The sequence below is a fragment of the Globicephala melas genome, chromosome 3, assembly GCF_963455315.2.
Source record: "Globicephala melas chromosome 3, mGloMel1.2, whole genome shotgun sequence".
Taxonomy (NCBI): domain Eukaryota; kingdom Metazoa; phylum Chordata; class Mammalia; order Artiodactyla; family Delphinidae; genus Globicephala; species Globicephala melas.
The window spans coordinates 78,164,039-78,191,107 of record NC_083316.1 but is presented as its reverse complement, the minus strand read 5'-3'; the positions used below and the strand labels follow the sequence as shown (position 1 = coordinate 78,191,107).

Genomic DNA, 27,069 nt, shown 5'->3' with positions numbered 1-27,069 from the left:
TGAAAAACTATATATTTGAAAAGATAAACAAGAAAGACATTTGTGAGTAAGAAAAAAGAATAAAAAACATACACTACTCTCAGCATGAGAAAGGGGATGTAATCATAGGAGTGTGATATAAAAATACTACATGAACTATTAAAAAAGCATTAAAACTTACATAATATTGACTTTTTTCTGGGAACTCTGTTATCTTTGCAATTCTTTTATAAGTCTAAAGTTATTTCAAAATAAAAAGTAAAAAAGAAAAAAAATGGCTCCAATGGCTCCCTACTATTTTACCTTCTTATTAAAGTTCGAATTCCTTATTCTGGCAATAAAGACTTTACAACTAGCCCCAACTTTCCCAGCTTTATCTCCTGAATTCTTTTCTGACACTCAGTGCTTCAGCCTGACTGTCCCTCATCCAGGCCTTGACCTCTTCCAGCCACTCCACACTCATACTATGACTGACTCATGAAGTGCTGTTGCCACCTTCTCTTCATGTCTAAACCCTGACTATCTTCCAGGACTTCACTTAGATATCACATTTTCCATGAATTTTCCCTGAAGCTCCCCACTAAAAATCTTTACCTCTTCTGATTTTCCAGTGCAGTTAGTTATCTCTGCTTCTCTTCTAGTATTTAATGTTTTTTACCTTATGCTACAGCTACTTATGTGCATGTTCTGTCCCTATAATAAAATGTAAGGGCCTCAGGGACAGAGTCTGTATCCTTATATCCCTAAGATGCCAAGTACTGGGCTTTGCATATAGTAAGTGCCTAATAAATGTTGTTGAATGAATAGCTAAATGATGAATAACAAATCCGAAGAATCAATGAAGTTTATATATGTCCTTTTTAAAAAAAATATAATCACTATTGACAGATATACAAAACAATATATACTATTACATACAACATAATATATCAACTAAGGTATTTCACCTCACTCTGCAAGATGGTGGGCTAGGAAGGAAAAATCAGTAACATTAAAATCAGCTGATATTATTATGTTCATATCTGTGATTAAAGTTTTGAAAGTGGATTAATTTGAAACTATTGATTTAAAAAAACCTTCTAATTCTCTCTGAATTTCGTTTATGCAAAATAACTTTCCCTCCACCCTATACCCATGATCTCGAATAACCAACATTTGGCCATACACACCCATGCATTATGTTTGTTCATATGTAATAACTACATTCATTATAATGTACTTAGAATATAATGCTTTTGACAGATCAGTAAATAGATCTAGAGGATATGAGTCTAAGAAATTCTAATGTTCTTGTTTTTGTTTTTGCTTCCTTGAGAATTATGAATTTCCCTATTGTCTCATAAATTTCTACTCCAAATGATAAGACATCCCGTATGTAGTAAATTTACCATCCTCCTTATAGTCTCTAAAAAATAGAAAACAAAATTTAAAAAGCTGAACTCTTCAGCAGGTAAGCCTCTTGGTGATTTCTCTGATCATTTCAGGGTTTCCTTTTCCTTATGTTTGAATCATCATATTTTAAGGTTCTCAGGAGGATTGTTAACATCCTTGCTTTAAAAGATCCAGAATTTCCTGAATCAAATATGTTTTGAAAATGTCTTTGGGTGATTGGCTGCCAAATCTTAACCTATTTGGCTCCCCAAAATGTGATTTGAGAAAGGAAGGAAAAAAAAAAGAAAGAATATTTCTCCTAAAGCAATGTCCTTACACTTTTCATGGTCAGTTCAGAAACTGTCTTCAGTGGTTTCAACTAAACCGTCTAAATGTTATTTTTACCATATAACATTTTATCATATTTTTGCCAGCAGTTGGCCTTAAGAACCTACATGCTCATTCCTGCAATGCCTTTCACGTAATCAAATGTCACCCTTGTGCATTGCAAATCATTTCATGATGGATTATTAATGCCAAGACCATGTGCTGGGACATGGAGAAACCATTATGCCAGCAGTAGCCTTCTTACTGAGCCGTGGACGTCACCTCCAACGGTGCCAAGTAATTGAAAATACTTGAAGTGGAGTATGGGACTGGACTGCCAGATTAATCCTTCTGGTTCATGAAAGCTGTAAGAGATTATGCTCATTCATTCTTTAGAAAAGTGGTACTCAGACTGAGCTTTAGTTTTCTGATTAATCAAAGGAAAGCAGTCAAAAGGCTCTGGTGGACACAAACCACTGGTTTTATGCAAAGAAACCTCCCACTGAAGTAAATGGGAGGCTTGTGTCCAAGAAGACTAATTAAAGAATTTTCAGTTAGTTTTGACGCCACAACCCAAAAAAAACAGAGAGCCAGAGGGAAAGAAAGCAGCCATAACCCTGCCTTTTAACTGTGCCTTCACAAACTACTTCAGTATAGAAAAAGAGAAGTGAAAATATGATTCACTTTTGAATTTCTAAACGATAAATAAAATGATCTACTGTTATAAAATTATTTGTCTTTTAGAAAGTTATACTGAAACACATTAGTGCTTATTGTGTCTTTTATAAAAGAAACTATCTTCTAAGGCATTAAGTAGAAATTCATGCATCTTGGGTGTATTTTCTCTATGCCATTTTTGTCTAGGCAGTTAATCCTTCCCTAGCCCCATATCATGACCATGAAAACTTGCAGTAATTTCCATATTTTACAATAAGGGCAACACAAGGGCCATCAGATCAACGTTTGGCTCCCCTCTTGATGAACTCAGAAGGAAAGCCACTCACTGTTTCAGCAGCTGTTTTTGTTTCCAAATCCAAAAGGGGGAACTTAATTGAGTATTTTCTCTTATTTTATATTTTGATTAAAAGATCTGTGATTCAAGTTTTGTTTTCAAGCCACTGATGTTGTCTTCCATATAGTCTGCTAGAATGATTTGGATTAATGTATTTTACTCTTATTTGGAATAAAAAGTAAAACTTCTTTGAGTGTAGTACTACATCATGTGATTATGTGCAAAAGTTATGACTGAATAAAAAATGTATCACCTGGCTAAAACATTGATGTGATAGCTCGATTTATTTGAAGTGCAGAACACTCATTCAATGAGATGTCATACTTTTTTTCACGTATTTTGTTATTGTTAAAATTGCTTTACAGAAAAACAGGTGGTAAACACTGGGGTCAGGTACTTAGGCTGTTTGTATCATGCCAGGTGCTGTGTGAAATTGAGATGTTTAATATTTCCAGAGGCAAGCTGTTGATTGATTTTTTTTTTTTTTTTCATTTCCAACCAGTATTTGGCATTGTGTAACAGGGTCACACAGTTGGGAGGTATGAGAGGGAACACTCAGAGCAGATGAGTTTCTTCCAAAGCTCTGTCTCTGAAAGGCCTTCCATTTTTATGCCACTTGGTTTTCAAACCAAAGCCTTTGCCTGTGAAGACACCTGGAAAAACTACTTTTCCAAGGTACATACTACCTAAAAGGATAGGGGTTTTGTTTTAGTCACTTTTAAGGCAGTAAGCACACTTCACCTTTATTATCAGATATAAAACACATGTTTTATACTTTCATGCATTGCATGATTCTTCTTCTCAAAGTCCAGGGAATTAAAAGTATATTTAAATCACAATAGAGTAAGTTTATAAAATTAAGTTTTTCCCGAGAGAGAAGGACTAAGAGAAAATTTGATTAATTCATAGACTTGGCTAAATGGAATTGTAATGCTCTCTTTTTTACCGATTATTAAATAAGGTCTAGCCTTAACATTCCATGCTCCAAAGAGAGATTTAGTTCCTGCCGTAAAATTGAGACTACTGCCTTGCACTAATGCTGTTTTAATGCCAACTATTACTGTTTGAAATCAACCATGACCTCTTCTCTGTCTCTAGAGTTGTATACCTTGATGCAGATGCACAACATGCTATGCAATGTAACTTAACTTCTAAAGGAGGTATTTCCTGGTAGAAATCTCCACAGGAAAGCATCCTGTTTTGCAACTAATGAGACTCAAAGATAGGAAGGTTAGTTATAACCCCTTCCCATTTGAAAGTCATATGTCAGCTAGTGATCAGGCTTTCATGGCTTGCCCGTGAAACTGGAAGTGCATATTGTTTTAATGAGACCTAGTTATTCTCCAGAACACTTTGCTAACTTTACTTTTTTTTAATCAAGCAAAGTGAATAGAGATATTCACATATTGTTGTTTCAAATAGAACAGCAGCATATAGTGAAAGGAATGCTTAGGAAAAGTCTCCCTGGTAAATAGACTTGGGACAATCTCCAGGGGAGTCCCCCAGCCTCAGCTGATAAACTTTAGGAAGATGCTCACTGTCTCACAAGCTGCTGAATGAGGAAGAAAGTTTCCCCACCCTACCCCCCCATCCCTCTCCGTGCAGAGCCAAGTCCTTTTACATCAAAGCAACTATAAAAATAAACCAAAACTTTGAGCCCTGATCAATTCATCTTGTCTTCACCTTAAGTTGAAAAAAGAATAAGAAGAAAAGAAAAAAGGGAAAAGAAAAAAACCTCAAGGAGCAAAACAACATGGTTTTGTAATAGTTACCAGGGACCTTGGTCTAGGTATGTGTGTAGAATAGCATTTGTGGCAGAGGTAAACGAGGAGGAGGCCAGGTGGTTTGTATTATAAAAATAACATTCTGACCCACCATGTGCATGAAACGTTTCTTTCAGTTGACAGGAACTGGTGAGTTTTCTCTGAAAATTGGACTCCCAGACCAGTCCCCTCCCCCATACCTAGCAAAGACCCCCATTCCCAGCACACACAGAGCTCCAAATTGTTCCCAATGTATTTGCAGCCAGCCTGACCTACAGAGAAAGAGACATGATATTAACTTGGGTGACTGAGTCTCAACGTTTGCCCTTTTTCACATCACCCTCTGGAAGGGAAAAAAATGCTAATATATCTACGAATAGATAAATTGAAACACATGCAAATGTTCATGCTTAGACCGGGGCAGTCAAGGTCTTAAAGAATTGAAAAGGGGACAATTAGTATCAGGGCCTGGTTTGTGGCATTCTTTGTGCTGATGGCTTGCTGTCAGGATGAAACTGAGGTGTTGGTGACACTGACCAGAGCTGGCAGGTCTTACACACAAACTCTGCAAGTCAATTGCTGAGACTTGCACTCTGAGTCACAAAAGCAAAACACTGCCAACCACCTGAATGACAGACTTGACAGCCTAAAGGATCTGGGCAAGAATTCTCACTTCGCACAGAGTCAGTTTATTTGGTTTTGCCACCTGCGAAGTCCCAGCTTGGGAGAGCCCCTTGGGTCCCATGGGCGATTGATCAAATGCCACCTAAATAACACTGACCTGCCCTTGGCCCCAGGGAGGATGGCATCTTCAGCTTTGAGTTTGCATGTGGATAAAATCTGTCAAATGTATAATACATGACAGGTCTTATTCCAAAAACCTTGCTCCTTACAGAGCACTTTTCAACTCCTCGGCTACCATTGGTAGACACAGAATAAAGTGTACCTAACTCAGTTTTATACATTTAGGATCTGCAGACCTTTATTTTTCTTGATGTCTTTAATATGCAAGTATAAAAAATTCTAAGAAGTCTGTTGTTTGTTTAAGATGGAGAAACGTCATTTATATTGATTTCTTTCCACATGCTTTCGTAAAGAAAACATTGTAGTTGGGATGTATGGACAGAAAAATCTTAGGGTCCAGAAACAGTCACTCAACACATGTTCTAATACAAAGCAAGGGAAAAACTATCAATAAAATGAGGACTACCAGGACAGTTACTGTTCAGAGTATAAATTGTGTCATCCTGGCTAGAAAATGTTTCTGTGAACAGTAACACACTTATAATAATTTCAATTTTTATTGTGATCAATAATTAACAATAAAACTAGTATCTTACTAGGCATTTCTATGTTTACAACATGTACGTGGCTACCAAAATTTTATTTCAATTAATTTAAGAATTTCCGTACATCCTAAAAAATGGATTAGCCACTATTTTATTTCAGGACAGCCTACTGACCCACAAATCATTCTTGGTTTAATCTTTCTGTTGCATAGTGTGACACATAGAAAATTATCATGGAAGAAATAAAAACTGCTGAGCAAAAAGGCAAATTGAGACCTCAGTTAAGTTAGAAGTACTTACATACTTCCTAAGGGCCTACTTTTAGAAGAACAGTTGTAAAGGATTTTTTTTTTTTTCAACCTGAATGCTGCTGTCCTTGACTTTTGTGTAGAAGTAATTTCTCTAGTGAGAAATTAGCATGTTTGATGTTAGCAGAGGTAGATATACCGTTGTGATATTGTGATTTATAATAACATATATGCGGTCTGATTCCCTGCCAACAGCCCCTGAAACCCCTGGGACTTCCTAAGTGATAGGAGTGATAAAGGTATCTTTTGTTATTTATAACAAATAAAGGGCTATACCACACCTGAGTTTATGTTAATGAGGTGACTTTTGGGGAAGCTCCTAGAGATGGGGCCTGGTTTCTTATGACAGTTTCTTATGACAGTTTCTTATGACAGTGCACTGCTTCTTCCTTGGCCTTTTCTTCTAAAAGAAGTTGAGTTCATCATGTGGGAATGGGAGGAGATACCCTTGGTGTCTTATGTCAAAATGACCCATGGAATATCAAAGTTGGAGCTTGGGCTAAAGTACTATCTGTACTGATCTGGGGGATGCTGGGAGACTTCAGCCCAATTATATATCTTCTCTATCCCAAGGTGGGTGACCATTTCTGTGACAAGCAGATTAGTATCGTGGTTAAAAATCTGGGATTTCAAGTCAGACAGACATGGGGTTTAATCTTGTTTTGGTAACTTTTTAAGTTGTATGACCTTAGGATATGTAACCTCTGTTTTTCTTGTGGGTGGAATAAGGATAACAAAACCAACTTCATAGGATTGTGGTAATAACTAAATGTGACAATTGACATAAGCTGCTTAGCTCAGCACCCAGCATATAGAGTCAGCGATGAGGATTACTGTTAGTGAGCTCTCCCTCAAGGGTGGGCTGAGGGAGTTCCCAATTGCCTGATGTGAGCAAAGCCTTTGTATTAGCTGTCTATGTCTGGGTAACAAATTACTGCAAAATTTATCATTGTCTCACACAGTTTCTGAGGATCAGGAATCTAGAAGCAGCTTAGTTGGGTAGTTCTGGCTCAGGGTGTCCCAGAGGTTTCAGTCAAGCCATCAGCTGACGCTAGAGTCATCTGAAGGCTTGATCAGATCTGAAGGATCAGCTTCCAATCACACTCAGAAGGCTGTTGGCAGAAGGCATTAGTTAGTTCCTTACCACGTGTGCGTTTCAGTAGGACTGCTCAAAACATGCCAGCTGACTCTTCCCGGAGAGAAAGCAACTGTGACCAAGATGGAAGCCACAAGGTCTTTTATAACCTAATTTAAAACGTGACATACCTTAGCTTCTGCCATATTCTATTGGTTGCACACACCAAACCTGTACAGTATGGGAGGGGACTGCACAAGTGTGTGAATACCAGGAGGCAGAGATCACTGGGGGTTATCTCAGAGGCTGGATACCACCACCTTTAAATGGTTTTCCTAAGCAATGCCACAGATGCTCTTTTTTTTTGGCTTTAATTTTAGAGTTGAGAGGCTTTGAAATGATTATAGTGTTTTATAATCTACCAGCAAATGAAAGGCATCCAAGCCTCAAGATAAATGTCTGAGTGGGGTCTGCTAGCCACTTGAAAAGCATGTGTCTCCACATACCAAAGAAATCCACAGCTGACTTTAGTAAAATCTTGACTGTTAAATATTCCAGCTCTGTACTTTCACAAAGTGCAAAGGACAGAAGTTGTCTCTCTATATTAACAAGTAAGAATGGTTAGCGGATAAGGCATGGTTTACAAGTCTGTATTTATGATTGGGGTCTGGCTGAAAAACAGCAAGAATAAACCATACAACCTGGGAAGTCTAATTCCAGCAGGAAGTTGCTTTGAAATAACATCATACTTCATTCACTCCCCAACTGATGTCTTTGACGACCAGTTTGGACACATCAATAAAACGTCCTGTCACTTACCATATTTTATTTTCTTGCAGCATTTCCCACTGTTGGATGGTAACTCTGACAGTGCCTGTTCTTACAGCAGAATCCACGCTCTGATTTAGATTTGCCAAGTAGATTGCTTTTAGCTAAATTTCTTGTCCAAGCACAGGTCCTTATGGTTCGAGAGTTCCCATTAAAAGATCCCTAAAGAAAAATATACAGCTTTACTGGCTTGGATTTGTAGCTCCAAAATTTAAAAGAAAGCGGCTGGTTAACATTATAGACATTTTGAAGTACTTGTCTTTCAGAAATGCAAAAGACAATAGCAAGAAAAGCCTTTGATGGCTCAGAATTTATTTTATTTTATGTACTTATTAATTGGTACACTTTCTCCCCCATTTTAACCAAAGATCCTGTACATTGAAACAATAAAATAAGTAAAGACATGTGTCTGCTTTAAAAATCTCGAAATTGGTTAAGTCTCATAGTCCTCTTCCATGCTTTCTGGGTAGAGGCTCTTTCTGTTCTCTCAGCCCTGCAGCACTTTGATCTCAGAAGCAGTGCCATTTGGTTGTAAATGTATGTGGCGCCTTTGATCTAGTACTTAGCTGGTCTTATTTAAAATAGATAGCTTCTTTTATCTAAGTAGTGTTTACTAGGTCTCTCTCTATGAAAGATGGTTTAAATTGCTATTATTTAGATAGAAAGTTATATAAAGTTTCTTAAGAGTGCCCAGATCTGAATCTAATTCTCTAAATTCTAAAACCCCAATGGCATTATTATAGATTACATACAGCAAATTCCTGTTAAAATGAGCTGCTTTTACAGATGTCAGGTAATATTTGCAAAAACTTTGTTTGCTTTTTAACAGGGAACTGATTTTCCAAAGAATAATAAACATATCCTACACTCAGGCAAAAATAGTACTCTCAGAGTGTCTGAACTTGATGGCCAATTTTCCCTCTGAAATTCACATATTAGTATATTTTTATGTTACTGGGTTATGAATACTATAAAGTGTATATTGAAATGGGACTTTTTAAAGTAATAAGTATATATCTTGAATTCTCTTCTTTAAGAGGATTTCTTGAATATTTTGTCAGGCGCATTAGTGTTTGAATTTCCTAGGCTGCATTCAATTATTCATTCAACAAACTATGTTGCAGGTGCAAAGATGCAGAGATGATTAAGTCACAGACTCTGCCCTTAAGTTGCTCACAGTCTGGGGTCAATGGGCAGAGCACTAGTAGACAATTACACAATAGTGTGGTGTGTGCCTCTTATGGATGCTGGTCCTTCCAGCCTGCAGTTGGGACTGGTCAGGGAAGGCTTCCTGGAAGAGGTGGCACCCAAGCTTCAGTTAGACTGCTGACTCAGAACTCAATGTCCTGTAAATTCCCAGCCAAGTCCATAATGCAAAGACAATCTATCTGCCTAACTCCTCTGATCCCCCCAACCCTGGTTTAATGCAGGTGGCCTAAACCTTGAGAAAGGTCTTGAAGGGCGCTGCTGCCTGAAGCTACCCCAAAGCCTTCTAGCTTGTCATTAAACACTAAGGAGAAAAAGCCCAAACCACCTTTCACATACATATTTAGAAATTTAGCTCCATTCTTCATTTAAAGGAAATATTGGAAATTTCTTTGTGTTGCTTAAGTTAAAATAGCTGCCTTTAATTGTTCTGTTAGGCTCCTGACACATGTTTTTTCCTTCCTCCTTGGTGTTGTGTTCCTACCATTTCAGAAGTCTTGTCATTACTTTGCCCACGTACTAACCATACATGAGCATTCCAAGAACTGACCCTGGGAGTAAGCACTCTGGAGGATGCTCAAGAAGTATATAAGGGGCACTTGCCAGGCCTGGAGGTTGGGGGAAGGGCAAGAAGAGGTAATCCATAGTCACATACAGGATCATTGCACTAATAGTCACAACTGTTCTAGGGAGGTCACGGGGGCATATCAGAGGGGGCCAGGGCCTGACCTCAGGGGACTCATACTGGGTCTGTGGAGATGGAGAAGAGAGGCGGCCTCTGGAGGACATGAGCACATGAGTTTGGAGTGTTCTTGGATCAGTGCAGGGATGGTCAGCATGGGGCAGGTGAGGTAGAGGCAGGAATGTGCTAAAAGCAAACTGGAAGGGTTTGGCTTTTTCCCAGTGGTGCTATGAAGCCCTTGAGGCCCCAAACTGCAAAATGAAGTGGGGTCTTTGGTACTTTCCCTCTTCTTTGATGTCAGTAACCAAGCACTACTGATTCTGAGAATCTTGCATTCTAGGCAGTGGCCACCTTGGAGACCAGAGAGCCTAGCCTTCCCATTTGCCCAGTGAGGAAATAAGCTCCAAAGAACAAGCAGCCCAGGTCTCACAGTCACTGAATGGCAGAGGCAAGGGTGTCTGGCCATCCTGTTGATCAGGACCCAGGCCTGGGCTTCTCTTCCTGGGGCTTGTTTCCCACTAGGAGTCCTGGAGTAAGATCTAGGACATTAGACAGTTCCTAGGAGCCTGTAGGAGAGAGCCATCACATGCTGGGGTCCTCCAACATGTGTGATCTCCAGGGACAGTGCAGTTCTCATAGGGCTTCACCCTCTATCTGGACCCAGGGTCCACACCAAACCAGACTTGAATAAGAGGAGTTGGTAAGAAAAGAGACAGAGAGGACAGAAAAGAATCGGGTTAAATTGAGCAGACCCGTGTGAGCCACAGGAAGGCCAGGCTAAGAGGATGGAGAGCAGTATTAAATTGGGGAAAAATGAATTTTTTTGTGTGAGTAACTAATCATAGGCTGCCTATGGCCCCTAACTTCAGGAAAGCCAAACTTCCTGTCCCACCCAAACTGTGTGGATTGAGAGCAAGGTAGAAAAGGTGGTCCTCAAGAAAATCAGGGGACTATTATTAGAAGGAGGGTAAGGAATAAATGCTGGAAAAGCAAAAACAGTAGATTTTGACAGCAGCCCCTTTGTCCTAACCTGAAGGTTAAAAAGTATAAGCCTGAGATGTTCTCATAGAGTGTGGCCGTGTGCTGGGTATTCTCACTTCTTTCTCTATATTAACTAATTGAGCCTATCTTCAACCCTGTAACACAGGGACTACTATTATTACCATTTACAGAGGAGGCAATCCAGAGTTGGGATCTGAACCCAAGGAGTCTGACTCCAGAACCTGTGTTTTTAATTATTGTGTTAAAAGTGTCTCCCATTTTCCTTCCTTCCTTACTTTTTTTCTCTCTGAAATAAGGATTTGAGGAAGGCCCTGATAATGAATGTAATCACCTAGCACAGAATAGTAGCCATTATTTTTTTTGTTATTATTTATTAACAGAGTATGAAAGCATCTGGTACATAGTAGACATTCAACGACTGTGAAATAAGACAAACACATTTGAAGACTAACCAAGACATTTGCCTGGGCTCTAGGGCTGAAAGAAAATGTGCATGATCTTCAGGGGATTAGCCATGGGTATGAAGGAATAGCTGCAGACAGTAAATGTATAAATAGAAATGTCCAGAGACCCATTGAGATGGGGCGAAATGGTGAGATGCTGAATTCTTTAATGACTCCTTTTCTCCTTCCCTTCTTAAGTGCTGCTTAAGTAGAGCTGAGGCCAGACGCGATGCAGCTAAAGTGGCCCTAATCAACTCCCTCTTCAATGAGCTGCCCTCTCGCAGGATCACCAAGGAATTCATTATGGAGAGTGTGCAGGAAGCAGTTGCCTCCACTAGTGTGAGTACCCACCAGGGAAGGGAAAAGCTGGCTATATTGAGAGTACGGAGCCATTTGAATCTTGGGAGATGCTAATGTGAATGAGTTCTTTAAGAATTGTGCAGGTACTGCTGGTGGGAATGTGAATTGGTACAGCTACTATGGAGAACAGTATGGAGGTTCCTTAAAAAACTACAAATAGAACTACCATATGACCCAGCAATCCCACTACTGGGCATATACCCTGAGAAAACCATAATTCAAAAAGAGTCATGTATCAAAATGTTCATTGCAGCTCTATTTACAATAGCCCAGAGATGGAAACAACCTAAGTGTCCATCATCGGATGAATGGATAAAGAAGATGTGGCACATATATACAATGGAATATTACTCAGCCATAAAAAGAAACGAAATTGAGCTATTTGTAATGAGGTGGATGGACCTAGAGTCTGTCATACAGAGTGAAGTAAGTCAGAAAGAGAAAGACAAATACTGTATGCTAACACGTATATATGGAATTTAAGAAAAAAAAAGGTCATGAAGAACCTAGGGGTAAGACGGGAATAAAGACACAGACCTACTAGAGAATGGACTTGAGGATATGGGGAGGGGGAAGGGTAAGCTGTGACAAAGTGAGAGAGTGGCATGGACATATATACACTACCAAACGTAAAATAGATAGCTAGTGGGAAGCAGCTGCATAGCACAGGGAGATCAGCTCGGTGCTTTGTGACCACCTAGAGGGGTGGGATAGGGAGGGTGGGAGGGAGGGAGACGCAAGAAGGAAGAGATATGGGAACATATGTATATGTATAACTGATTCACTTTGTTATAAAGCAGAAACTAACACACCACTGTAAAGCAATTATACTCCAATAAAGATGTAAAAAAAAAAAAAAAAAGAATTGTGCAGGTTTTGGGCTTCCCTGGTGGCACAGTGGTTAAGAATCCACCTGCCAAATCCACCTGCCAATGCAGAGGACACGGGCTCAATCCCTGGCCTGGGAAGATCCCACATGCCACAGAGCAACTAAGCCTGTGCACCACAACTACTGAGCCCACGCACCACAACTACTGAGCCCACGTGCCACAACTACTGAAGCCCCTGTGCCTAGAGCCCGTGCTCTGCAACAAGAGAAGCCACCGCAATGAGAAGCCTGCGCACTGCAACGAAGAGTAGCCCGCCACTCGCCGCAACTAGAAAAAGCCCACGTGCAGCAACGAAGACCCAACGCAGCCAAAAATAAATTAATTAAAAAAAAAAAAAGAATTGTGCAGGTTTTATTTTTAACCCATTAAATCATTAATTTTCAGCAGAAAGAACACTTGGACTGGAAATCATGAAATTGGAGGTGGCTCCCTATTCCATGTCTCAGTAATATTCTTTAGCCTCCCTGGATTAATCACAATTAATCAAGCTTTAAATCAAGGTGGATCAAATTATCCACCTTGATTTGTTTATTTGAATGTTTGCTGTTTTAGGAGCATAGATTCTTTCAGGGCCTGAGAACGCATGCCATTGAATACTGCTTTAACCTAGAGATAAAGAAGCTCAATTTTTCCCAAACTTGACGAATCATAAAAATTATCTGAAGTGCTTATTAAAAGTGCCAATTTCCCAGCCAGTGTGAGGTCCTTCAATCTATGTTTTTAAGGAAACAGACTGCTTCGATATGGGAAAAGCCATATGCCCAATATTTGTTAGCTGTTAGAATTATCACGCTTAATATCAACTACTTTTTTCAGAGAGCTTTGGAAATCTCTGTAATGGATGTAATTAAATACAAAGTGCTTTGAGAGCCAAAAACTCTGTCTTAGAAATTTAGATAGGACATTTTCTCGGCAGTCTAGGAGTACAGTAGATGATTTGCCCCATGAATTTTTGGTGCTTTTGATCCTCATACCTCCAAATTATAAACCATTTTAACCATGGAGGAAACCTTGGGTCTCAACTGGGGCAGGTGTCACCCTGTGTGTCCTTCAAGTGCAGAAACTTGGCATTACCAAAGGGATTAGCCACCTCCTAGCTTCGCCTTTAGCATGGATCAACGCCATCTGAGATTTTCATTCTCTGATTCCCTTAATCTGACTATAAAGGTTCTGTCATTCTGGAGAAGCTACTGATAATGAAGGTGACGTTATCACACTAGCTGTGACCTTTTTGCTGCTTTTCCCCCTCATAAATGCTCTTATCATGCAGAAGAGAGATAAGGGGAGAGGCGGGGACTGAGAGTGGTTGTCCTGGCAGAGAGACCTCAGGGAGCTCTGGTCTGTATCTGCTCTGAGGATGAAAGGAAGCCTTTATTTTCCTGCCCTGTAAATTTCAAGTGCCTTTGAGGAAGAGAAGTTAGGAAAATGATGCCTGATTTATATGTGTGGAATTTACTCAGGAGCAGGGAGGTGCCCTCAGTGTAAATGTAATTTATCATTTTTTCATGGAAATTTCTAAGGAAGGAGAATATATATGGTTTGCAGGCTTCTGGATGGATTTCCTCTGGGATATTTAAAAAGCCAACATAAATATTTCAGCAGTAGTGTGTTAATGTTATTGCATTCAAAAGCTATAAATTTGCTGCTATCTGATGCGGGCAGTTGTTTGTTCCGTCTCACAAAGCCGTTGCCCACCTTCCCAGGAATCCAAGGCCATGGGATATTGAAGCGCAGGCCCCAATGCCATTCCTGAGTTCATGTCAGCTTCTTTAATGCCACTCCCCCTAACCAAATTGAAGGGGAATTTCATTTCTTCCCATCACTCACCCACCTTGTTTCCTAAAGATTAAGTGGTCCAAAAGTGAAAAACTATAAACCAAAATCCATGTCTCCAGGCCGAACACCAGCATATTATGAAAAGCTCCCATTAAGAATCACGGGGGTGGGCTTCTCTGGTGGCGCAGTGGTTGGGAGTCTGCCTGCTGATGCAGGGGACACGGGTTTGTGCCCCAGTCCGGGAGGATCCCACATGCCGCGGAGCGGCTGGGCCTGTGGGCCATGGCCGCTGGGCCTGCGCGTCCGGAGCCTGTGCTCCGCAAGGGGAGGGGCCATGGCAGTGAGAGGCCCGCGTACCACCAAAAAAAAAAAAAAAAAAAGGATCATGGTGGTAAAATATGAATGGTCCATACAACTGGAGATTTTTTCCCTGTTAGTTACATAATTTGCTTGGTGATCACTGGAATCTTACAGAGCAAGTCAGCATTTCAAGATTTCGATAATGGATGAAAGCAGCCTTGGAGAACAACTGCTCAAACATTAATGCCACCACAAACAAAAACTCTGTGGAGAGATACAGGAATTTCTGCTTTGGGATAATTATTCTTTTTGAGTATATAATCAGTTAACATTCTAATCAAAAGCTAGATTCAAGTTGATTACAAAATCCTCTTAACTATGAGTGATGGTGAGTGTAAGGATTTTATCCCAAATCAACTGGAGATGGTTGTAGTGTTGTAGGATGCATCCCTGAAGGATTAGGACAATAGAAGGCTCACTGTGAGGCCACAGAATTAATTCATGACCACCCAAAGAAGAGGAGGAAAAACCCATGATATTTTCCTTTTCTGCTTACTTCCCAAGGGCACTTTGGATGACGCGGACGACCCCAGCACCAGCATTGGAGCCTACCACTACATGCTGGAGTCAAACATGGGGAAGACCATGCTGGAATTTCAGGTACCTGCTTCCTTCCACATATTTGTTTTGCTACACAACCCCCAGAAGCCTGGGGGAATGCCACTCATCACTAACAGCCCCCGTCCCAATAATCTACTCTGTTTTTGTTTTGGTCATTTTAATTGAACCCTGCTAGAATCCAGCACTGTGCTCCCTTTTAGCCGCACCTCAGGAGGCTAAAACAAAAAAGCAAACAGGCACAATCTTTGCTTTCTTAAAGGAAAGTAAAAGACTTAAGCTAAGAAACAGGCGGGGAACATTATAGTCTTATGACCCTATTAACATTTTACCAGCTTTTCAGTATAAAGCTCCCCCTTAAACCAAATCAAACAGTTTGAAGTGTTGGTTGTGACCATTTGGTTCTTAATTTTCAGAAGTCATGGATGAAGGTGCCTGCAATGTATATTAAACAATTTTCCCCTCAGTTATGGTATTTCTGTTAAACAAGACTGCCATCTCCTATTGTTAACTAAATCAAAACATTTAGCAACCTGTAACCCTTTTCATTCCACTGCTGACAAGCAATAATAGAGCTGAGGAACTATATTACCTGTTATTTGCAAATTAAATAATGATACTAATAGCAATAAGAATAATAATAGCTAACGCTCATTGGATGCTTGCTTTGGCATTGTGCTAAGCATTTAACAAATCTTACCGTAATTTAACCCTCACAATAAACATGTGAGTATTTCTTATCGCCATGTCTTCATTGAAGGAAGTGTGTCATACAGCTTAGCAAATGGCACAGCCAGGGTTCAGACCCAGGCAGTCTGATTTCTGAATTCACACTCCTATTATCCTATATTGGGCTGGGCAGACAAAACTTCAGAAGTTATTGAGAATGAAAAGTGCACTCTCTAAAAAATTAAACACGAATACAGTTGACCATCCATATACATCAATGCCAGTAGGAATCAATATGCAATGTTATAATGAGGAGACTTTACCCGCCAAGATTTCTATTTTTTTAGGTTAGATTCCAAGAAGCAGTCAGAATATAAAGTTTTATGGACACAAATGTTCATCGTGGTATAATTTACAGTGGTGTTACAGCTGAGTCCTGAAGCCACCACCTTCCAAATACCATCTTTGGTACCTTTCAAACTCTTTTCCTGACTACAATGGCATAGCCACTTCTCAGGTGGATATGTCCCACCTGCCCATTTTTAAAAACCAGTAATTTTCCTCATCACTCTCTCATTTGATTGACACAAAATACTCTTTCTTCACCCTGCCCTAGGAAGAGCTCAGTCATCCAGGTTTCTCCTTAAGCGGTTGTGGCCTCCCTGACCTTTGATGTTGTTTGTCTTTGTTTGGAAGAGACCCTGAAGCTCACCTTCTGGTGTAGACAGGGGCATGCAGCAGCTCAGTGGTTCTGAGCCCAGGCTTGGGAGTGGGCTCAGCTGCTCATCTCTAAATCTGTTTCCTCGTTTGTACGTAAATCAGGAAGAATAATAGTAGCAATAATAGTAGTGGTGCTACCTCACTGTGCTATTGTGAAGACTAAATGGGACCACATAGAAAGTCCAGAACAGTTCCTGGCATATGGTTAATGCTCAGTGAAAGCTGAGAACTGTTATTATATATATTTCTGAAGAAGGACTGCTTCATTTGAAATGCCAGAGGCTACCAGATGGATTCCCTTGACAACTTTATTTAACCTAAAGGCTTTACATGAGGACAAGGTAGCTCCCCTGCATTAAATGTTTCAGGGCCCTTGCTATAGAATAAAAGAGTGGAACTGTCAAGGGTTTTTTTTTGTTTTTGTTTTTTTTTTAATCTTCCATAACAATCTAAAGTCAAACAGAGAAAAAAAAATAAAAGGAAAGAGCATGACACAGGAGAAGGGACACAAACTTTAAAAAACCATACAGACCTACATGTAAAGCCTGTGCTACCACTTGCCACCTGTGAGCTTAACCATTCTGAGACTCAGTTTTCCCATCTACAAAATAAGCATCATGATACCCATTGTGTAGGCTTTTTGTGGGGCGTATATAATATGACATTTATAAAACATTTAGCATGGTGATTCCCCAAGGAAGAATCTCATATATGTTAATTCCTCCCCCCTCAACCCTGACAGAAGAATATTGTACTTCTTTTATTATACAATGAATGTTGCCTGGCCCAGTACATAATAGCTTGTATAGGATTTAGTAGCTATTTTCAGAAAAATCAAGAATGATTTTTTAACACAGTGGGTTAGTCTGCCAAATATAGGGAAGGCAAGATTTTCTTTTAAAAAATTCTTAAAATTCTGTCCAAGTACTATGAAAGGCTGTACTCAACCATCTTTTAGTAATACTTTAATTGCCTTGCTACGGGCTGCATGTTTTCTGTGTGGTCTGTGTAGTAAGGTATTTAAATACATGAAATAATAATTTGAATCATACTGTGGAAATGCTTCATAAATTCTCAAAATGGAGGCTGGGTGCTGGATGAGGGACAAAGGAAGCGGAAGATGTGAAGGCAGGAAAAATCCGAACTCCCTCCTCCCAGTAGGGATTCTGGCAACCCAGGAGGAGGGCCATGAAGCACATCCCTCTTCCTTCCGCCAGCTCCAGGTTGCCTGCTGGGTTCCTACACATTCCTTGGTGGCCTGGGTTAAATGCATCAGCTTGTTTCTGCACATAATGGGAATTGACCACAGACCTGGGCTGTTTGCAGTCAACACAGCGATTCAGTACCCCTGGTGGGTAATAGATGTGTGTTTGTATCTAGCTATGGATGACTATACCGTATAAAAACAAGACTGGTGTCTCCTGACTGCCTGCAGGCTTTGGGGGGCCATCAAGGAGGCAGAGCTCAGAGGAAACATGATATATGCTTCTGCTTACCTTCACTTCGTGGGAGGGAGGCTGGGATGCCTGTTTAAGGTAGCCTTGCCCCTCCCCATAGAGAAAACTGCCTGATGTTTGGGGGGTGGGATGGCCACTGGGTCTTGTCAAGGTCAGATTCAAGGCAGACTTTGACTGAAGCTGGTTAATATATTTATTCTGAAGCCTAATGCAGTCCAAAGACAAGTTGTTTATTTACATCTTTGCTAAATTCTCCAGGTCGCCTTTTAAAACCTCATCCCATAAACAAATTTCCTCTTAAATCTATTCTCTTGGGTGGGGAGATTGTGCCCACCTGTTTTTCAAGTTCTCCATTTACACTGTTTGTTTTTCTTATTTCTGATGAATCACAGAACCAAGCCAGTCTCCCAGACAGAGTTCCAGAGAGAAGCAGTGTACATTTTCTCCCCGGGGAGTAGCTGGGAGGCCAAACATTGTTTCTCATAGGAGGCAACACTAGGAAGCACTGTGAGGACAGAGCCCAGTTGTTGTTGGTTTAAATTTAATGAATGACAAAATGAACCAGAAAAGCTGTAGAATGAAAGCTACAACTGCAATTTCCTTGGAGAGAAAGAAAACACAGGGCTTGATTCACCATTCGATTTTAAATTTACTTTGCTGAAGGGGACTGGCTACATAATTTATGGGGCCAGTGCAGAATGAAAGTTCAGGGCCTTTTATTCAAAAATTACTAAGAATTTCAAGAGTACGGCGCACTAAACCAAGCTCAGAGCCTCTGTGACTGCACAGATCACAAGCTCGTGAAGCCAGCCTTGTCCCTGAGACAAATCCCCAGAAGGGCCCAGACTAGGGTAAGAAGAGTTAGGCATTGAACTCGGGTACAAAATTTAAAGGAGCGTCAAAAAATTCAGTAATCAAGGCAACTAATATTATAATGCAGTATTTTAAAAACTCAAAATAAATGTGCAAAACTTCATAACAAACAAAACATCCAAATTTTAAATAAAGACAGAATTTTAAATAAAAGACCCTGAACTTGTACGATGTACCTTAAATCTTGCTTGACTCACCTCACCCTAGTCCCAGCCCTACCTCTAGGCCAGCTTCTTGTTTATCTGTCAGCCCACCCAGTTGACCCAGGCTTCTAGATCAGCCCACGTAACAAACACAGTACAGACTTCAGTGAGGAAGGAGCAGGACAGGTAGATCACCAAACAGACTTCCTTCAAAGTGATAGGGCTTCTACAGGTAGAAAATGAGGCTGTGAAGACCAGACAGTGAAGAGTCATGGTGACACGATGAAACGAATCCTCACAGAAGTCCCTGGCTACCCTCTCCTTGCCGCTCTGCCATAATGCAAGGATTTCCAATGGAATCAATGTGAGGCATGCAAGGATTTCCTGGGGTTGAGCCCAGGACTCATACAGCTTCAGGAAGATCTCAAGATAGTGAACTTGGTCATATGAGGGGAAATAAAGAGGTGGGACAGGAAGAATGTGGAAATATTTCAATATACTTTATATGACGATGGTGAGAGTCATTATCTCCAGAGAGGAGAGCAAGAACTAGATCAGGACATAAGGTAAGAAGGCAGACAGAAGGTTATCTTTCCTGGGGGATTTTAGGAACAAGAGCAACAATGAAGAAGAGGCAGTTGTATTACTGCAGAGGGAAAAACTGCTTGGTGGTAGAATAGGAATTTGGGGAATAAGGAGGAGGATGATTCTCTTCTTGCAGGCAGAAACAGTTCAGGTCTCTGGGGGAAGTTTTTGAGAGATGTAGGTTGCCAAGGCACATGGGAAAGATTTCTGGTTCTGTTCACAGAATTGTGGGTTCTGAAGTCTTAGGAGAACTGCTGAGTGGCATGAAAGAAATTTATCTGGATGGGGGGCTTAGTGCACAGATAAGAATAAGAGCTGAGAGGACATTGGGAGAAAAATATATTACTAAGGCAACAGTCGTCAGAGGATGGAATTAAGAGCTCTGTTGGCAATAGGTTGTTTCTCAGACTGGGCCACAAGGATGCAAGGACAATGCCAAGAGGGCTATTGGAAGCCACAGAATAAACTCAGTATATCTTTCTGGGTTGTCAGCTTTACATGAAGATTGCAGGGTGGGGAAAGGAGTGGAGTCGTGTTTATTTTCTTCTTTTAAAAAAATGCGCAAACAATAGAATACAAAATTTAAGTGGAGTCTTAAGATAAAACATAAGACAAAATGTCTTATTTGTAAATATTGTCCCTCCTGTAACACGGTAGAGACTATTCCATATCAGAACCAAAAGCGCATTCCTATTCATTTTTATGGCTGCAAAGCATTCACTGAGTAGGCTTGAGGGGCCGGTAAGAAGGGCAGCACAAATTTATCTTCCTCGGTTACTGGGGTTACTTTTTTTTTTTTTTTTTTTTTGGCGGTACACGGGCCTCTCACTGCTGCGGCCTCTCGCGTGGCGGAGCACAGGCTCTGAACGCGCAGGCTCAGCGGCCATGGCTCACGGGCCCAGCCGCTCCGCGGCACGTGGGATCCTCCTGGACCGGGGCACGATCCCGTGTACCCTGCATCGGCAGGCGGACTCTCAACCACTGCGCCACCAGGGAAGCCCCAGTGGGGTTACTTTGATAAGAAGCATAGTGGCGAGATCCAGATTAGGCAAGATTTGGTTATGGAACAAACCACTCTCACTTTTCCAAATTAGCATAAGAGGGGTGGGTTACCCAGACACTGGACCTAGGACCCTGGGCAGACGGTGGGGTCAGTGTTTGGGGCAGGAGGCGTAGCTCAGCTGGTGTCCATGTCATATTTTAATTAATGGAAACACATGGTTTTGCTTTTACTAAGGTCTCTGTGGGTTCTTGGGGTGCTTACTGTGCAGTAGTACATACACAAAATCCCAAACTCTATCCCAAACTGAAAAGAAGAAAAGCATTACATTCTAATGGCAGTTTTAGACGTGAGAATAGTGCTATTTTTTCTGATGATCTTATCACTTTAAATTTTACCTCATAATTTTAAGATAACTGGAATCTCAGAGTGACTTTGTGTCTCCTGATTTTCACAGTGAAAGCGTTTTCCAGAGCAAGCAGACGTAAAGGCAATAGAAGTCCACTTTTTTTGAATGGGCATAAGACATCTGTCTAAATGTTAAGTTTCCATAACTAGCTTCATGACCAGGAAGTTCCTTAATTGTATTGTTATTTTCTAACAATTATGTAGTTGTGGTTTGTACTACTAATCCACAATAGTTGTTTCTCTGGTCAAAAAAGAAAAAAAAAAATGCAGGTAACTTCAATGGAAGACTGTGAATCCTAATACGATTAGGAAAATAAAATCTTCAGTATGTTGAATACACATTAGCTTGCCCTGGGTATCATGGCAGGGAAAGGATGATGCTGATAGAAAGGCTTAATGCTGTGCTCAGCCCTAGCCATTGAATGTGAAAACTATGGGTGAGTTTTAATGTCAGTTCAACCTTATTGTCCATATTTTAAGGCATTTTCTTGACTGAATTTATAAACTTAGGGGTTTTTTACAATTTCTGTAGTTTGTCCATTATATGTTTGTCCCATATATTTAAATTGTTTTCCTTAATACGTAATATTGTCGCATGATTCAAAAGGTGCAAAGAATGTCAGAGAAAGGTCTCCCTCCTTTTTTCTCCCCAGAGGCAACTCATGTTACCAGATTCTTTTGTATCTTGCCAGAACTCTTCTAGGCGTTTATAAGCAAATATTTATAGGCATCTCCTATTCTTTTTAATCAAATAGTAGCACACAGTGTACATGTTGGACACTTTGCTTTTAACTTAACAACACCTCATAGAGACTCTTTATATTAGAACTAGAGAGCCTTCTCATGCTTTGTGATTGCAGCATATCTGGTAGGATGAATGTGTTGTAGGGAGGAAGAATCATTTTCCTTCTGCCCTTCTGAGTTCTTAGCTGAGGCCCCTGTAATAAAAGACAGATGAAGAAGAGAAAAACAGAAGTACACTTCATGTTTATGTGAGAGGTACCCAGGGAAAAATGAGTACCTCCACAAGGTGGCTTAGAATTCAGGATTGAATACCATCTTAATAGGGAAAGGAGAGAGGGGATATAGGCCTCTCAGGCCTTAAATAATCTTTAAGAAAGATGAATGGGCCCTCAGAAGAATAGATGGGAGCTATGATACTTTGTGACAAAGTTTGTCTGGGTGTGGAATGGACTTTAGTTTCTACTTCTGTGATAAGAGTCAATCTTCCCTGGTTGATGCAACTCCTGGGGAGGGGATTTATGACAATTGTGTTCCTTTTGGAGGATCTATCTTTAGGCAGATAAGGGGAGTTCAGAGAAAGCCTCTTTGCAGTTTTTAAAGTATTTACAGCTCAAAATAATCAATATACCCAAATGGCGTATTTGGGGGTGCCATATGCTGCTACACTTTAGGATGATATTTTATTTAACCATTCCTTTAAAAATGAACATTTAAAATATTCCCAGTCTTGGGCAATTTTAAAAAGTGATGCAATGAATAGCCTTGCCTGTACATTATTATAAGATGTGCTGGTATATTTACATAATCTCTTCGGTGTATAATTGTTAGAGCATATGTATTTTTAATGTTGAAAGGTATTTGTCAATTATTTAATAATTTGTGCCAAATAGCAAGGTAGGGAAGGAAAAATGCTCCGAAAGCCTAGGACTGTGGTATTTGAAAAGTCTCAAAGTGTTCTGACAGTACTGTATATTCTATTTCCCAAATATAGTTGGGGATCAGAGTTATGCCCTGCTCAGCAATCACTGAGGCACTTTCCTTCACATTTCTGCTTTGAGACTAATGACAGGTATTTGGGTTTTATAGGAGCTTATGACCATTTTCCAACTATTGCACTGGAATGGAAGCCTAAAAGCCCTTCGTGAAACAAAGTGTTCCCGACAGGTGAGATTTTCCAGTAAAAACAGGTTTGCATTGTATGGACTGAGCAGATGGCTTGTCATCTTCCAGGATATGTATCAGTCCAGTTGCATCAGGGACTGACCCAAAATGCACACTCAGAAGAATGTTGGCTAGGCATAGGCCTGATTTAGATACCTGTACTGAATGCCAGAATGAAGGGATCATTAAGACAGACTTAGTTTCTAAGTCAAATACTGAATCTACTCTATGCACCTGTCCTGCCTGCTGAATGTGTGCCCTCTCCCACTCTTCAAGGCAGAAAGAAATGTGAGTCTGCACTGCTTCTGAACCTCCTCACTGAGAACAGGTAGAGTCGGTTGTGTAGCAGGAGGATTTTTCTCATCCCCACCAAATGTCCTTAAGGGACAACAGAAATCATTGTAAAGGTGGACAACCTGGTATTTCAGTCGCTCCCGTTTTTTGGTTTGGAAGTTTCTTCTTTATTTTTCAGAGACAGGGTCTCACTATTTCTTTGCTACCTATAAAAAGCACCCTTCTCCCTTTTTTTAGTAGCAAAGACAACCCCCTCTCCCATGCACTTAACGGTTCTCACCTACTGTCCCTCAAGATTTATTCTTCCTTTACCCCATTAGACTTCGAAGATGGTAGTTTGTTTTGAGAGTTTGCTAACAGGAATTTGTATGAGAAACAGAGCCTTTACTAGTCAGCAATATGAGGGTGGATGTAGGAGTTTTCCATGCACTGCAGCCCCAGGAGTTTTTAGTTGTTCTTTGCTTAGAAAGCCTGGCTTTCAAAATGTCAAAGATGGAAAAGAAATGAGTAGCTGACAATGGCTTTGGCTGTTTTTTTCTTTTCCTTTGATTTAATAAAAAGCCTTTGAAATATGCCGGGTTAGTTATAAACACTTTTCCATGATTGTTTTTAATTTGTTAAGGTCATAAATAAATACCATATGTTCTTGAAAATAAAAGTAAACAATGCATCCACTCCACAAGATCTTCTTAAAGTGCATCCATCAAACTTATACATGATGTTACAATGTATTGGCAAATTTTAAACATGAGAATTGACAGATAGTGACAAATTTTTAATTATTTGGAGAAAGTGAGAGACAACCTACATGAAGGTACCATTATGATATCAATGATGATAATACCTATATTCCATAATACATTTTTAAAGTTCTTCCCATAGTTTCTGTGAGCCATTCAGTCTGTCATCTTCCTTATGCTAACAACATAGCAGTTAGGAAGTTGATTCTCCTGGTGTCTAAGTCTTGTCCTGATTCAAAGCTCCCTGCTTTCTGCAATGGGTGTGACCAAACCCAGTTCTGTCCGAATCCTTCCGTATAATTGTTTCCCTTTTTATCTTGCCAAAGGAGATAATGCTGAGCAGAAGAGTTCAGTGAATGAGATAATGTTCATACCAATTGTTATAGGAATGCATTTTCAAAGGAAGACATATTTTCTAGCAAGGTCAGAGCTCTGTTCTGTGAACATTATTGGGTCATTCCCGGTGGTAGTGTTTTGATTCAACCTGGAGTGACCCTACTTTGTGTACCAGCTTAGCCCTCTATTTCCTTTAAAGGTATGTCCTGAGATTTGGCTTCAGTTTGTGAACATCAGAGAGGTTTGGTTATTGGTAGAACCCCTGGGGGTGTGTTGGGAGTAGTGGAGGCACAGGAAAGGAGGCGTCAGAAGGCCATGAGCCCAGGTACCTTTGTTGCTCTTTACTGACACTCTGGACTTTGTTTCTTGGCTCCCAGGAAGTCATCTCCTACTATTCCCAGTATTCCCTAGATGAAAAGATGCGCAGCCACATGGCCCTGGACTGGATCATGAAGGAGCGGGAGTCACCAGGAATTCTCTCCCAAGAGCTACGAATGGCCCTGAGGGAGTTGGAGGAAGCCAGGAAAGCAGGACAAGAACTACGTTTTTACAAAGAAAAGAAAGAAATCCTGAGTTTAGCCCTGACTCAGATCTACAGTGATCCTGACACTTCCTCACCCAGTGATGATCAGTTGAGCCTCACGGCCCTTTGCAGCTATCACTAACAAGGCCAGGTCCCAGCTGCCCCCAAGGCAGGCAGAGGCCGGACTGTAACATTAGGAAGCTCATAGAAGGAGGTCATCAGAGGCTTTAGCAGCTATAGATGCTGCCTGAAGACTGTACTAATTCTCCCCACCCATTCCATTCATAGAATCTCAGAGTAGGAGGACCCTTATAGGACCCAACATGTCACTCAATACAATTTTCCCATCACACTCTCGACAGTTCCACCTCAGACTGAAAGGATGGAGACAGGATTGCTTGAAAAATATTTTCCAGGCCTGGCTTTATCCTGAAGCCTTGTTGACATGTGCCTTGCTAGATTATATATGTTGTTTAAAAGAATGGGTCAATGTAGCATCCCCGAAAAGAACACCAGCCAGGACTGGGGAAAATAGCATGATAGCAATTAAAAAATACTTGGGATTAAATAAACAATATGGATTCTTTTAAAAAATATACAGGGGTCAGAGTTTCTTCCTAAGCTTTGTAAGCTACAAGATCACTTACACTCAACTAGGTGTAATCCAAAACTTCAGTGAGGATTTTATCTGGATATCCCACTATCAAAGATTTTGAACTGGTAATAGTATGAAAATACTATATAAATGTAATGTGGCTTAAAATGTCATAGTGATAAATTTTTTTTTCAATCCACTCTTCCATGCGGGGATAAATATCACCCAGGATAGTACCCTCACTTGTATTCCTCAAGAAGAATTAATATCCAATTTTTATGAGTCTTGCAATCAGTCATATTCATTTTCAACCTGCAAATAGATTAATTGATTCATTTTTATTTCTGCCACTTCTGTCATATATCTATAATGGAGAAAGTTACTGTCATTTCAAAGGTTAAAACATTTTGAAAAATCATTAGCATTTAACAATGCTTATATTCACATTTGATTTGTTTCCCATGCATTAGAGCAAAGGAATTATTAGCTGTCTTTGTTATTGTTCAAGAACTTAAGCCACCAGTAGCTCAAACATAGTGTCATTTTTCAGTTTAAATTACTGGAATCTTCTTTAAAGAAGGGATAAAACATTGCCATCTCTTTTTCAAAATGGCTTGGATCAATCAACAGATTAGAAACCAAAAGCAAATACAAACCAATTTTTAGATGGTTCCTGGTCACTCAGATTTAAGAATGGCAGCAGTGTCAATTTTAAACACAAGTATTTCCCTATTTTTAACATGGAAAGGATTATCTTGCATTTACTCCAATAATTCAAATTTAAGAAAATGGTTTTCTCAATTTTAAATAAGGTTTCTTTTTCTTCTTGTTTAGGCAAATGCACATTAAGTTTCATGAAAGCTAAAACCATTATAATTACATTAAAGTTTACAAAAATGTGAGTTTAGCTTCATATCTAAATATCTACAGTGCTAATTGTCACTCCTTGAATCCCCATAAAACTGTATACTGAGTACTATATACTGAGCATATATTTTGGAATTAACCTTGTTAATAAAAAATTAACTTCATACATCATATTTTTCACATCAGGGGAAAATTTAGCTATATATCTGCCCTACTCAAATGTCTTGAAAAAGTAATGCTATATAATATTAGATAAATTTTATTTAAAATATTGTTTTAACAAAAAAATCACATTTCTCCCCATAATGAGGCTAAACATCACCTAGAAGAAATTTCCAAATAGGAATTAGAATTAATATTTATAATTTGAATAAATTTTAAAATTAAATTACTTCCTATTTAAAGTAATTTTTTCATAAAGTCATTACTCGTTATCATTTCAGAAAGGCCACAACTTTCCATGTTGGGTGTGATTAAAGGTAGGTACATCTGTACTGCATTTGCAGCCTTTAACAATGACCAACTCAAGCTGACACCATCTAATTACATGCAGGAACAGGAATCAGCTGGGAAAATATTAAATGTATTCTCTGCCCTGCAATTAGAAAACTGTACCCATTCTGTACACTGAAAGCAGAGGTTCTGTCTTGGCCACTATCAGTTTTCCTGGCTGGTCAAAACTGCCTACTCTTCCTGCAATGGTAGGGAAGTTTCAGCAAAAGAAG

At 39.9% G+C, this 27,069-nt stretch overlaps 1 protein-coding gene across 1 annotated transcript in view; it reads left to right on the top strand.

Annotated features, from left to right (window-relative positions):
- LIX1 (limb and CNS expressed 1) overlaps positions 1–25,710 on the top strand; it is a 48,163-nt gene extending 22,453 nt beyond the window's left edge. The window contains exons 3-6 of the mRNA XM_030848313.2: positions 11,484–11,624; positions 15,176–15,271; positions 22,915–22,992; positions 24,737–25,710. Of these exons, the coding sequence (XP_030704173.1) occupies positions 11,484–11,624; positions 15,176–15,271; positions 22,915–22,992; positions 24,737–25,024 (603 nt within the window). The 3' untranslated portion in view covers positions 25,025–25,710. The remainder of the gene's footprint in view (positions 1–11,483; positions 11,625–15,175; positions 15,272–22,914; positions 22,993–24,736) is intronic.
- The last annotated feature ends 1,359 nt before the right edge of the window (positions 25,711–27,069 follow it).